The sequence below is a fragment of the Castor canadensis genome, chromosome 8 (assembly GCF_047511655.1).
Source record: "Castor canadensis chromosome 8, mCasCan1.hap1v2, whole genome shotgun sequence".
NCBI classification, from domain to species: domain Eukaryota; kingdom Metazoa; phylum Chordata; class Mammalia; order Rodentia; family Castoridae; genus Castor; species Castor canadensis.
Genome location: NC_133393.1, coordinates 89,020,983 through 89,034,061, shown reverse-complemented (window position 1 = coordinate 89,034,061; position 13,079 = coordinate 89,020,983). Strand labels below are relative to the sequence as shown.

At 51.0% G+C, this 13,079-nt stretch overlaps 1 protein-coding gene across 1 annotated transcript; it reads left to right on the top strand.

Moving 5' to 3' along the window:
- Positions 1-675: 675 nt before the first annotated feature.
- Positions 676-12,341, top strand: Krt82 (keratin 82). The gene is made up of 9 exons (XM_020160234.2): positions 676-1,122; positions 2,744-2,952; positions 5,281-5,341; positions 6,002-6,097; positions 6,439-6,603; positions 9,156-9,281; positions 9,679-9,899; positions 10,425-10,456; positions 10,983-12,341. The coding sequence occupies exons 1-9, from the start codon at positions 718-720 to the stop codon at positions 11,216-11,218; spliced, it is 1,551 nt and encodes a 516-aa protein (XP_020015823.1). The 5' UTR covers positions 676-717; the 3' UTR covers positions 11,219-12,341.
- Positions 12,342-13,079: the final 738 nt, after the last annotated feature.

The window sequence follows — 13,079 nt, the reverse complement described above, 5'->3', positions numbered from 1 at the left end:
TCCCTCCATCCTTTTTAGACTAATGGACCCTGGAAAGCCACATTTCATTTCCTGGAGCCCGTTTACAATCAGGACCCCGAATGGGGGAAAAAATTACCCCAGAGCCAGAGCCCCACTTGTCCTGAGAAGGGGCAAGGTCCAGCCTGCTCTAGGGAAGCTTCTCCCATCCCAAAAGCTTTCCTCCCTGGGAACATCCGATGTCACCTAAGAGTCCACAGAGGTCACTTGAGTCTGAAAGGTCTATAAAAAAAATAGAGAAATTCTTGGGCAGAGAATCCTCAACACGTCTAATCAGCACTCCAAATCCAGGAAAGTCAGGTTGTGTAATTCTTGCCCCTCTGCCACCTCTTATGAAATGACCAATCCCACTCTCCCTTTCCTTGAGGTTGAGCCACTGGATTTGAACAACATATTTATCTGGTTGGCCCCTTTCATCACCCCCATAAACAAGGAAGGAGGACAAATGGGACCTTTATAGGGCCCACCAGCATTGACCATTGGCTCCTCTTTGCTCTTTGCTACCCTAATTATCCATCTTGCTACTTAGCAGTTGCCAATATTCCAAGCTTATAAACCTGACTTAATGGTAATTAGGGGTTTGACCCAGCTCAGCCCTCCATCCTTCTACCAGATAAAAGGGGAAAACTGAGCCATGGTTTGGTCATTCTTGTCCCCTGTTCTCCCCTCCAGGGCTCATCTCTCTGCCTCTCTGCTGACATGTCGTGCAACTCCTTCCAGCTGGGCTCCATGTGTGGCAGTCGGACTTTCAGCTCCTGCTCAGCTGTCATGCCCCGGATAGTCACCCACTATGAAGTGAGCAAGGGTCCAGGCCGGCCTGGGCCTGGTGGGGGCCTCCGAGTCCTGGGCTGCCTTGGCTCACGGAGCCTGTGTAACGTGGGCTTTGGGAGGCCCCGGGTTGCCTCCAGATGTAGTCTGCCTGGCTTCGGGTACCGAGCAGGAGCCTCCTGTGGGCCTCCTGCCTGCATCACCCCTGTCACCATCAATGAGAGCCTGCTGGTCCCACTGGAACTGGAGATTGACCCAACGGTACAGAGGGTGAAAAGAGATGAGAAGGAGCAAATCAAGTGCCTCAATAACCGCTTTGCATCCTTCATCAACAAGGTGAGAGGTGGGCCTGAGGGGCCAGGGCTGGGGTTAAGGTCCATTACAAAGGACACCCTGTGTCTGTGGGGGACAAGGAAGAGGCTGGCTGTAGAGAAGCCACCAGTTGTTCATGGGCCTCTACAGCCTTCCACAAAAACTTGTGGTTGAAAGCTAGTTACATTAGTCTCAGCACTTAATATTTCTCTCTTGCAGTCCTTTTCTTTACTCTGTCATCTCTCTCTGGATAGTATGACAAAAATCACCACGGTTGTTTGAGGGCAGACTGGAAGAGGAACTTTTAAAGCAATACCGAAAAGAATGATCAAAGAGTCAGAGACAGGTCTTCTTAATGAGGTTTTCATGATAGAATGCGTGTTCTATGTATCCAAGCCACAGCAAGACTCTTGGGCCTAAAGGCAGAGATGGGCACAATGACCCAAAAATTTGCCATTATTTTAGGCCTGGGATGAAGAAAAAGTGAATCAGTTAGAGGTGGGGGCACAAGATGGCTGTCACCTAAGCCATGCATCTGTCAACCTCAGAGCCAGAGCTCTGTAAGACTGTAAGGAAGGGTGTCATGATGCCTTTAAGAGGCACTGAAATTGCCTGCTATCCCTCAGCTTTCCCTGGGCCTGTCCCCACACCCCAGGGTGGCTCTTGGGGTCAGGATCCATGTTAAGGGCTGAGCTGCTGGTTCTGGTAACCCCAAGGTTTAAAGCCAACATTCCTGGACCAGAAGCCAGGAGTGCTGGGCCCTGGCATGGCTCCACTTTTGTTACTCAAACCTCTGTGCAAATCACTCACCACTCAGCCTCAAGAACTCTGCTGCCTATGAGGAAGAGGAGGAAAAACAGCGGGAGAATTAAAGGATGTAATCTATGCAAAAGTGCATCCAAAAAGGAGCTGGCTCACTCCCACTTATGCTTTTACTTTTAAAGCATGGTAAGTTCTGGTTACAAGCATTCCAACAACTCGATTGCTCCATATCGGCCTTCAGCAAAGCTGGGAGCTCCTGATGATATGACTGGAGGCCATTGCCCTCTGTACCAATGAGAGGCTGTGTGCCAGGATCAACTTACTCAGCTGCTTTCAGTCTTGGTTACAGTCTACAAAAAATGGACAAGGTGGGCCACAGATGTCCATGTTACTGTGACCTGGGCTTCTTTCAGATGCAGGGCTGCAGGACAGGATAGTACAGCCCGAGGACATAACCCTTGATTTGACCTTCTGCCCTGAATGTCTTTGGCCTCAAGCATCACAGTTTCATATCAGTGTGCAGGTGCACCCAGTGCTTCCCATTCACTGCCCCTGGTGGAAGCTTTGGGAAACAGACAGAGGCCTGGTCAAAGCCACAAGGTTAGTGAGGAACAGGCAGCCAAAGCTGGAATGTGGGCCTGCCCCAGGCCTCTTGGGGAAGCATTCTTTCCAATGCAGTACGCAACCCCTGAGCTCCCCAAAGTAGAGGAGACACAAAGACACACACTTTCAGATGCCAGTTTCTGCAGTGACCTTAACTTTTGCAAATTCTAGCGACTTGGTGGGGGTGTGTTAGAGAGGGCACAAAATCATTCCACTGCCCTCTCCAAGACCTGGTCCCCAGGGTTCCTCCTGCCTGGTGACACCCCCTGCTTGGTTACAGGTTCGGTTCCTGGAACAGAAAAACAAGTTGTTGGAGACCAAGTGGAACTTCATGCAGCAGCAGAGGTGCTGCCAGAGCAACCTGGAGCCCCTCTTTGAGGGTTACATCTGTACCCTGCGGCGACAGCTGGACTGCGTGTCTGGGGAGCGTGGGAGGCTAGAGGCAGAGCTCTGTAGTCTTCAGGATGCACTGGAGGGCTACAAGAAAAAGTGAGTCAGCTCTGCCTTCACCCCAAGAGAGGACCTAGGGAAAACTTTGAGAACAACCTGGATCTTGGTTTTCCCATTTATAAAATGGGAAGTCTAAAAGCTAGTTCAATAGGAAGCAGACCAATTAAGTAGGAAAAAATAAGCAGAGCACTCCACATTATCACATATTTAGCACGTGGTGGAAGTGCTGAAATTGTGTGTTTGTCTTCGTCTCCTTTCCTGCTACCCTGCCTACATAAGACCCTCATGATCTTTCTTGCTCTAAAACATGCTCTTTTACCTGTCATTTCAGGAGCCCCAAGTCTCTGCTCCAAGCTGCTTCTCTGCTCTGCCTTGTCTTCCATCTTCCCCTGTGCTAATCAGGAACTACTTTCTAGTCCCCCACAGATCCCCAGGGCTCTTTCCTCCAAAGGTTTGCACCAGCGGTTCCCTCCACTGATAAGTCCTGCCCCAGCCTTTCCCCCTCACCCATCTAGCAAACATGGCTCACATTTTTCTCTCACTCTGACTTCTGGCTTCCCCATCCCTTCCCATCACAGTTGGAGATGATCAGAAATCACCCCTCCATCCCCACCCATGACCAGGAGTTCTAGCTCCTTCTACCTCACTCCCCAGTGCTCTGGGGTTCATGTTATCTGCCCTGCCCCACATGTCCTTCCTCTGGGCCTGGTTCCCAGCCTGCAGAGAAGGCCAATGAGCACATGTTAATGATGAGCTAGCAGACAAGTAGCTCCTGTGCTTAAGAGAGACTGAGGCCTAGAAAAGTTGTCCCCTGGTGGGTCTGGGTCCTGGGTAGGTCTGCCCCCCACCCAGGGCCCCATGGAAGTGTGTGCTGGGATGGATGGGAGTTGACAGAAACAAGATGAAGCAAGGTGATTATACCCAGAGTAACAGTTCATAAGGAATGGAGGTCAGTAAAGTGGAGCGATGTTGGGGACATGTGGATGGCAATCATAGGCCTTCTCAGTGGCAGGCACTGTGCTGAAAAGTGTGGGTGCTCTAGAGAAGGAAAGGGTGGTTCCTTCCCACTCAAGATGGCCAAATCTAGTACACAGACCACCTGCACTTAAATGTGAACAGCTACAATGCGGAACACAGCAGAGGGGAGAGGAATCCTAAAAGAGGATGAATAAGGGAAGGAGCTAGGGAAGGCTTCTTGGAAGAGGTGTCACTTGCTTGGGGCCTTGAAGGAAAATGTTTCTCTCAATGGCTTCTTCTAAAAGAAGAGTCCAGAGCAGACCTTGGAAGGCCAAGTGTGCCAAGTGAAGGGGACAACTCTAGCAAACTGTGAGAGGCTATAGGAGGGCAGAGGCCAGCCCTCAGCAGGAAAAATGCCTTTCTTGAGAAGTAAGTAGCAAGGTGAGATTAGGAGACCAATTTGCAGCTCAAGAAGAGAACTTTTTGGTTTTAAAAGTGGGCCAACAGGAGGAAGAAGTTGCACTGGTATTTTAACCACGGTGGCAAACACTTGTATAATACCCTCCGTGTGCCAGGCACTGTCCCAGTGCATTACAGACATCAGCTAACTCACAACAGCCCTGTGAGGCAGGACAAGGTAGTCCTCATTCTACAGGAGACGCAACTGCAAGTGATGAGGTGCTGAGTGGCAAAGTCACTTACCCAGCTTGGCCATCAATAGAACTGGGTTTTAAACCCAGCTGGTAAGCCCTGGAATCCAGGGCCAGGGCTAGGCAAAGCTCTGTTGGACAACGGAGAAGATGGGCACCTGGAAGCATAGAGATGCATTTACTGGATCGACACTGCTCATCAAGCTGAGTCAGTCTGACCAGTCTGAGCCCCAACTCAGATTCCTTCTGCCTCAGGGAGCAGTGTGTGGGCTGAGGAGATCCTGGAGAGCTGCCTCCATAAATTTGTTCAAGTGGGTAATTGCTACCTCTCCACTGGACTGCAGGTAGGGGCCATGCTTACCCTCCCAGTAAGAAGGAAGCACAGAACAGCTGGGAATTTCAGGGACTGCAGCCAGCTCAGAACATCTCAGGAAAGATGGGGTACCTGCAGCACAATCTTGCTCTGGTTCCCAAAGGGAATGACTAGATGAGAGGCTTCTGCAGCAAGAGAGAATGAAGGTGGCCTTAAGGAGGACTTTCCAGAGTATGACTCACCAAAGAAATGGTCTCCTGGGAAATGGAAGGGGGTAGACTTGAAGGGTGGCTGGAGCAGGGGAGGAGCTAGAGGTATCTAGAGACAAAGCAGGACCTAGTGGCTCCCTTGGGCCATCAGTGACAGGCAGAATTGGCCCCAAAGGCCTCATTCTAGCCTCTTCCAAACTCCACAGCCCAGCTAAGGTCTCTCTCTGCCATCAACCAGGTATGAAGAGGAACTCTCCCTGCGCCCCTGTGCTGAGAACGAGTTTGTCACCTTGAAGAAGGTGAGGGAGGTGTGCATGGAGGAGAAAGCCCCTGAGTCACTTGGCTGGCCTTGGGATACCCAGCCCCTCAAAGCCCACAGCCCACCCACCCCTAAAGGGTCCCTGTCCCCTCAGACTCCTCTGCCAGCCCCATTGACCCTGGGAAAGAAGAAAAAGTCAGACCCCCTTCCACCACTGTTCCTTTTTCAGAGGGGTAAGAATTGGCCTGGCCTCCATCTCTAACCCACATGGGCCAAGGCTGGGTAAGAGTGGTGTCTACACCTGCCCAAGCAGCCTGAGATGTGAATAATGCCAAGTCAAAAACAAAACAAAAACTCTGACTCAGACCCCAAAGATGAAAACAATTGCCAGGATTCCTAAGACAGGTAGCCAGGTGTTTCCAGGTCCCACTCTGCAAAAGTTGCTTTGAAACGCCTCCAAGTCCTGTTCCCTTCAGGTCCTTCCCCATCTGGGTGTCAGGCCGAGGCATGTGGTCCCAGGGGATCCTCCCTCTCGCCTTGACTCTACCAGCTCCTCACTTCCACATGGACTCAGTGAGGAGAGGTGGTCCCATGTTTGCCACCTGCTGCTAGCTTGCCTAGAAGGTTCCTGGCGAGTAGGCGGCATAGCCCTCCCCCTCCCCCAGGCTTGGGTCATGGCTCTGTCACTGCTTTGCTGCAGGATGTGGACACAGCCTTCCTGGTGAAGGCGGACCTGGAGACCAACGTGGAGGCTCTAGAACATGAGATCAACTTCCTGAAAGCCCTGTTTGAAGAGGTAAACCTGCTGTCTGCTAGGAGGTTGATCAGGGCCAGTTCCAGGGGAGCAGAGGCTGGAGGAGGGGCACATCTTGCCAGCAGGTGCATTTCCACGGCAATCCCAGAAAGAAAGTCCCATGGGTTCAGGGAGTGGGACTCCTGAAGTCAGATCACCCAGGTCCATGGTCCCTCTAGGAAAGTTCTGGATCACTAGAGGATGGGCACAAGGAGCTCATTGATGACTAAAGTACTGGAAGAGCGGAGTGGTCAGCATCTGCCAAGGGAGATCCAAGTAGACTCAGTGTGGGACCCTTTGTGCCCACACCCTCAGAGCTTACTCCTTCACACCTGCCTCCCCAGGAGACTGCCCTGTTGCAGTCTCAGATCTCCGAGACCTCGGTCATCGTGAAGATGGACAACAGCAGAGACCTGGATGTGGATGGCATCATTGCTGAGATCAAGGCCCAGTATGATGACATCGCCAGCCGCAGCAAAGCTGAAGCAGAGGCCTGGTACCAGTGCCGGGTGAGGCTGGGGGTGCAGAAGGACAGGACTGGAGGATGGGAGGGACAGCAAAACAAGAGAGAGGGAACAAGAGGAAGGCAAGAGGAAGAGGGAGAAGGGAGGGCCCCAAGATGTCCTCCTCCCCTGGACATGGATATGTAGCTAGTGAGGGCTGGGCCATGCCACAGTGTCAGGGAACCCCATAAATCCCAACCCTGTTGTTTCTGACAGGCTTTAGGCCAGGTTTCTGTAGAATATACAGGAGAGACCCCACCAGCATACCAGGTGCCCAGCTTTGTTTACTTACAGACTCACCAGAAGTGGTCCTCTAAGCAGCAACCAATGAATCTAATTGGTGGTGATGGCAAAGAGGACTCTGAGCTTTGAGGCGTGGGAGGAGGCTGGTGGCGTGGGTGGTTAGAAATGGTGGAGCAGAAATGGTGATTAAGATGGTCCCAGACTCAGTAATTAGGGGCTTGCAAGCAGGATGGTGGCAGCCTTCAGGGCAATATGACTTAACAAATACTATCATCTTGGTCTCACTGCCTGTCTGTGCAAGGCACTGCACCTGCATTCATTCACTGCTTCGTGCATTCAGCAACAGTATATTAAACATCCTTTATGTGCGAAGCACAGTGCTGGAAGCTGAAGATCCAACTGGGAACAGGACAGATGGCAAGCTCTACCTGCCTGTCATTTTCCCTCTTAGAGGCAGGGGTAAGGGCAGGCAATAGCAATATACAAGACAAAGTACAAAGATGTACGTCAGGTGGTGATGCATGCTATGGAGAAAATAAATCAGAGGGTAGGAAGTGTTGAGGTTGTGTGGCTTTAGACAGGGTAGCTAGGAAAGAGGAGGAGGGTGGCACTGAGGATGCCAACAGTCCGACCATCCCAGTCCTAGGGGAAATAAATGTGTATCTAAGCACATCAAAATATATGGGAGCGTGCGGTGACTGCCAAGGTACAGCAGTTGGTTTATGGAGTTGATGACAGAGGCAACAAATTTTGTCTGGAAAGGCAGAGACATTGTCATCTGATCTGTCTCAAAGGACAAGTAAGATGTCAATAAGCAGAGAACAGAGGGAGGGTGTGCTTCTGAGGAGCAGTAGGAACCAGGATGCAGAGGCCTGAAAGTGTAGCCACTGGTATACCAGATGCTGAGGGAGAATGGGCTGCATAGACCACAAGGGGCTTGGTTCAGCACCTACATAGAGCTGTGCCAGCTATTCTGGACATTTTTCTGAAGGAAATGGGTACCACTGCCCAGGCGATGCCTCAAGTGGTACTCTGCCCATGTTCTGAAGATCTGTAGTAACCAAGTAACAAACTGTAGCATAGATGGACCCTATTTGTGGTCCATTCGGGGCCAGGTTTCACCCCATCTGGCCCCTCCTTGGGTTGCTCCTGAGCCACTCAACATTAGGTGGACTCGGAATTTGAGCTCAGTTTCCCACCCTTCTATATCAGAGCCATAAAGATAATTCTATGAGTTAGGGATTATATTTGGCTGTGAGGATCAGAGACTTTTAAAGCAATAGTCTAAAATTTCAGTTTTTACGTTTTTTCTCAGATAATACAGTATAAAAATAAACTGCTCAGGATGACCTAGGAGTTATAAGATTCCATCAGGGACCCAGGGTGCTTCTAACTTTCCATTCCACTGTATTGAACACAGGATATCATGCTTATATTTGTCTCATGTTATAAGACAGCTGCAGTGCCTCCAACATCACATGCTCATGCCAGGCAAGAATGAGAACAGAGGGGGAACATGACAACTGAGTCGTTCCCCCACTAATGGGGCTTTCCTGGAAGCTCCACCCAGCAATAGCCATAGATCTCACTGATCAGAAGGCTGAGAAATGTTCTACCTGGGGTAGCGAATTCCACCCCTTCTGTTTTAAGGAGAGAAGAGTGGATATTTATTAGGCAACTGCAGGCTTTCCCACAGTAACCAAGCAACAAGAGTCAAAGACGTTCTGTATTTATCTTGTGCATTTTCTATACAAGGTGTACCCATCTGTGATCAGAAAAATCTGAAGTTGCTAATCTTTTTAAAAAATCTATAAATGTAATATAAATCTCTAAATGTCAGAAATTGAATTCAAAGTGAAAATAATTTTTTTAAATGTTAAACCAAAGTAGGACATAACGCTGTATTTTGGTTTTGGTTGTTAGTACTCCATGGTGTGTTAACATCCCAGGCAAAGCACAGAAACCCCTTCCAAGGTCCAAAGGAACATGGACGAGGGAAAGGACCCGTGGCAGAGCTCTGGCTCTGCGGCAGACAGAAACAGATCTGATCTGAGTGGAGGAGACTGTAAAGCCTGGAGGGACATTAATGAACCCACAGGTTCAGAGCTGGCGGTGAGAAAAGAGTAAGGAGCAACCCACACAAGGACCCCACAATTGATCAGAAATAGAAAGGGAACGGAAGGCAGGATACACATTAAGAAACCAGAGACCACCCAAGCTGGGAATTCACTGACAAACCAGCTGAAGACAGTAAGAAAGGTGACTAGAAGATGCTACAAGACAGAGCCTGGGCTCTAACCTCTCTGTCCCTGCAGTATGAGGAGCTGAGGCTGACAGCCGGGGACCATTGTGACACCCTCCGCAACCGTAAGAACGAGATCCTGGAAATGAACAAGCTGATTCAACGGCTGCAGCAAGACATTGAGACAGTCAAAGCACAGGTGAGGCAGGAACCTGGCTTTGAGAGTCCATCAGAGGCTAACTTGCCCCTTGGGCTCGGCGGGGCCAAAGCAAGGACAAGCCTCACTTAACAGGAAGCAAGCCCTTTCTGTCAGAGCTGTCCACCAGTGAGGCAGACTAGAGGTGACCTTCTGACAGAGGTGAAATAGCAAGGGAGTAGAGAAAAGGTGGCCTCCATGGTCCCCTCAAAGCCAGCCTCTAATCCTGTGACTCTGAGTTATTCATAAAATCAGCCCAATTCTCCTAAGTAAGTGAAAACCAACCAGGCACGAAAATCTATTAGCCACCCTCCCTTCCCCCCCAAATTACTAAGCATATCCAAGAGGAAAATCTCAGATTTGCCTGGCCCAGTGATGCCTTTCTGTGCCCTCTCCCCAGCGCTGCAAACTCGAGGGGGCTATTACTCAAGCAGAGCAGCAAGGTGAGGCAGCCCTCAACGACGCCAAGTGCAAGCTGGCCGGGCTGGAGGAGGCCCTGCAGAAGGCCAAGCAGGACATGGCCTGCCTGCTGAAGGAGTACCAGGAGGTGATGAACTCCAAACTGGGCCTGGACATCGAGATCGCCACCTACAGGCGCCTGCTGGAGGGCGAGGAGCACAGGTGAGGCCTGAGATGAGGAAAGGCAAGGGGTGTGTCATCACCCCTTTGGGGACAGCTGCTGCTACTACCCATCTTGCAGTCATGGAAAAATCCAAAGCAGCACACAGTGAGGGAGCCCTCCCCTTTACACAGTGAAGGCAGGAGTAGGGGAGGTGCTTCACGGACAGCCATATGCTCTGTTTTTGTGATACTGGAGGTTGAGCTCCGGGCAGGTGCTCTACCACGTGAGCCACTCCACTAGCCCTTTTTACATTGGTTATTTTTGAGATAGGGTCTCGCTTTATGCCCAGGCTGGCCTGGACTGCGATCCTTCTATTTATGTTTCCTCACATAGCTGGGATGGCACCAGGTCCAGCCATTGGCTGAGATGGGGTTTGCGAACTGCTTACCGGGGCTGGCCTTAAACCTCAATGTTCACGATCTAATCTCCCACAGAGCGAGGATTACAAGCTAGAGCCCCATTGTCCAGCCTGGCTTGTGCACTTTGAGGCAGTTATCTTGTCTTCTTTTCCCTCCTCTCCCCAGGCTGTGTGAAGGCGTTGGGCCCGTGAATATCTGTAAGTAGATGAGCCATGCCCCCCAGGGTTCTGGGTCTTGGGAGCTGATCAACCAACATAGAACCCCACACCACTCCACCCAGACTTCTGGAGTCTTCCTTCCCCCACCCCACAGGAAAAGCCCTGTCTGCCATGAGCCCTGGGCTGATAGAGAAGGGCTCTATCAGCCATCTCTTTTGGGGAGGTAAAGTGGGAGCGGATGTGTATCATAGTCCTGAAGACCCCAAGGCTTACAGTGACAAGAGGATGCTTTGGTAGAGGGTGAGGATTACAAGGAGGGGGAACAAGACAGGACTGAGAGCATGAGAAACAGGCATCAAACCTGGCCTCACCAAAGCTCTGGGGACAAGGGAGAAGCACATAGAGTTCTTCTGAGCACTAGCTGTAAGCTAGAATGGGGAGACATGGAAGTCAACAGCTGAAATGGGGTACCCTTGCAAACGAGTGGCAGCAGCTGAGATATTTCAGGGAGCTCCCTCAGCGCCACATGGGGTAAAGCCCTGAGTATCCCTTCCTGTTCCTACAGCCGTGAGCAGCTCCAAAGGTGCCGTCCTATATGAGCCATGTGTGGTCAGCACACCCATGCTGAGAACCGAGTATTGCCCAGGGACCACCGGCGTCCTCAGGAGCAGTGGGGGCTGCAGCGTGGTGGGCACTGGTGAACTCTACATTCCCTGCGAGCCCCAGGGACGCCTAGGCTGTGGGAGTGGGCGGAGCTCCAGCATGAAGCTGGGGACCGGGGGGAGCTCCTGTGGCCACTAGTGTTAGCATTACCCCAGAGGTTGGGAATCCAGGACCAGAGTCCTGGATATCACACTCCCACAGGGCTGAAGACCACGATATTCCAAAACCCTACCTTCTCACACTGACTCCAGATTCCCCTGGGATCCCCACTGAAAGCTGAGCTATTCCTTAGGTCCATCTTTATCTTCAAATGTCACCTTTCACATAGCTGAATGCAAAACTGACCTGGGCTCTGGGATGGGGTGGGATGCAGAGAAAGAATGCATTCCTCCCGTCCTCTAGACTCATAACATCAGCCTTAGTATGGCTAAGAGAAAGGCTATACTCCCAACCACTTCTTTTCCGGGTAAAAAGGCCAAGTGGGCACATCACAGCTCTGCTTTGTGGAAGGTCCCATGACAGTTGTCCCACACAGCCAGCCCCATCCTCACCACACCCACCCCTGCTTCCCCACTTCCCTTCCCGCTGGCTCTCACACACCTAAGAAAAGTGAGCTGCCCATCTGAAGCATGCGTTACTGGAAACCTCAAAAGGAGATACCTCGGGTCCCATTCTGAATTCTAAAGTCAAGTGCCAGGATTCCAGTATCACTCAGAAACAGCCAATGTTCAGTGTCTCCCAGCACAGAGATTTAACAGGTGGTCATTGGGACAGATGTGCTTGCTTAGGTGTGTTGAACTCAAACTATGAACATAAGTCTGTTTCCTGAGCTCACAGTGGCAGGTGATGGTGGGAAATGCCTAGAACAAAGGGCAAGGGGCCATGGAAGAGTTACTGAACAGTGAGACAATCAAGAGCTGACATTTGTTTAAAGGAATCAAGCCGCACCCCACCCATCTTCTGTACATAGCCTCGAATTCTTGCTCCCTCTCCATTTAATTCCTCTGGTTTTGGGTCTTTGGGTCTGATATGAATGCTATTTTTCCCCTACAGTGCTATAGAGCTGTCCAAGCAATTTGGAGGCTCTGGATTGTGGGCTGGGAGAGAAAGGAGGAGGCGCTGAGTTGACCCCTCACCCCTCATGAGCCCCTCCCACAAGCACTGCCCACATGAGATCCAAATTCCCTGCCAGGAGCCTCTGGACTTTCTGTTCCTAATAAACTGACTGTTCATACTATGGGAATCAAGATGACTCACCCTGCTCTGTGGGGAGTGTGCAATAAGGCAGAGGGGAATCATGAGCAGCCTTTGGGAACTGAAGGGTCGGGAAAGGAAATGAAGGTTGTTATGCCAATGGTAAAATGCAAGTGGCCTGTGGCGTAAATATGGCTCCCCTCAAGTCATACCTAAAACCTGCACATCACCCCCCAATAGTACACAAGTCAGTTGCCACGTTACAAACCCCATTTTTATTACATACAGGCCTCCTTGCTTCCTGAGGCCCTGCACACAATCTAAAGAAAACCCACTCTAAGTGTCATGTCTGAACTTAGCAGCCCCTAAGCCCTGGACCTGAGTAGCTCCAGCCTGGGGAAAGCAGTGGAGATGGACAGTAGCCCCGCACAGGAGAAGGACCAGGACACTTCAGTCATCTCTCCCTAACTAGAAAACTCTAAGATCTGGAGACAAGACTTGTAGCAGTGGTCCCAACCCTCTGTGAGGCCCCAGTACCCTGCTGCCTCACTGGTTCCCAAAACAGTCTCTCCCCAGGGGCTCTCTCTCCCTTGTGGTCCTGAGAGCTGGAATGAGTGTCCCCCTCCCCACAGCCTCACACAGAGCCCCCGTCCTGTGCCAAGCCCTTTGCTAAAGGCTGGTGATGCTGAGATGATGGAGATGCTCTCTTAACCCCAGAGCAACTCTTGCCTCACAGAGGAGTAATAAATGAGGATTAAAGAGTGGGAGAGCAGCAAGAGGCAGCTAATGATCAGGTTGGAAAGGG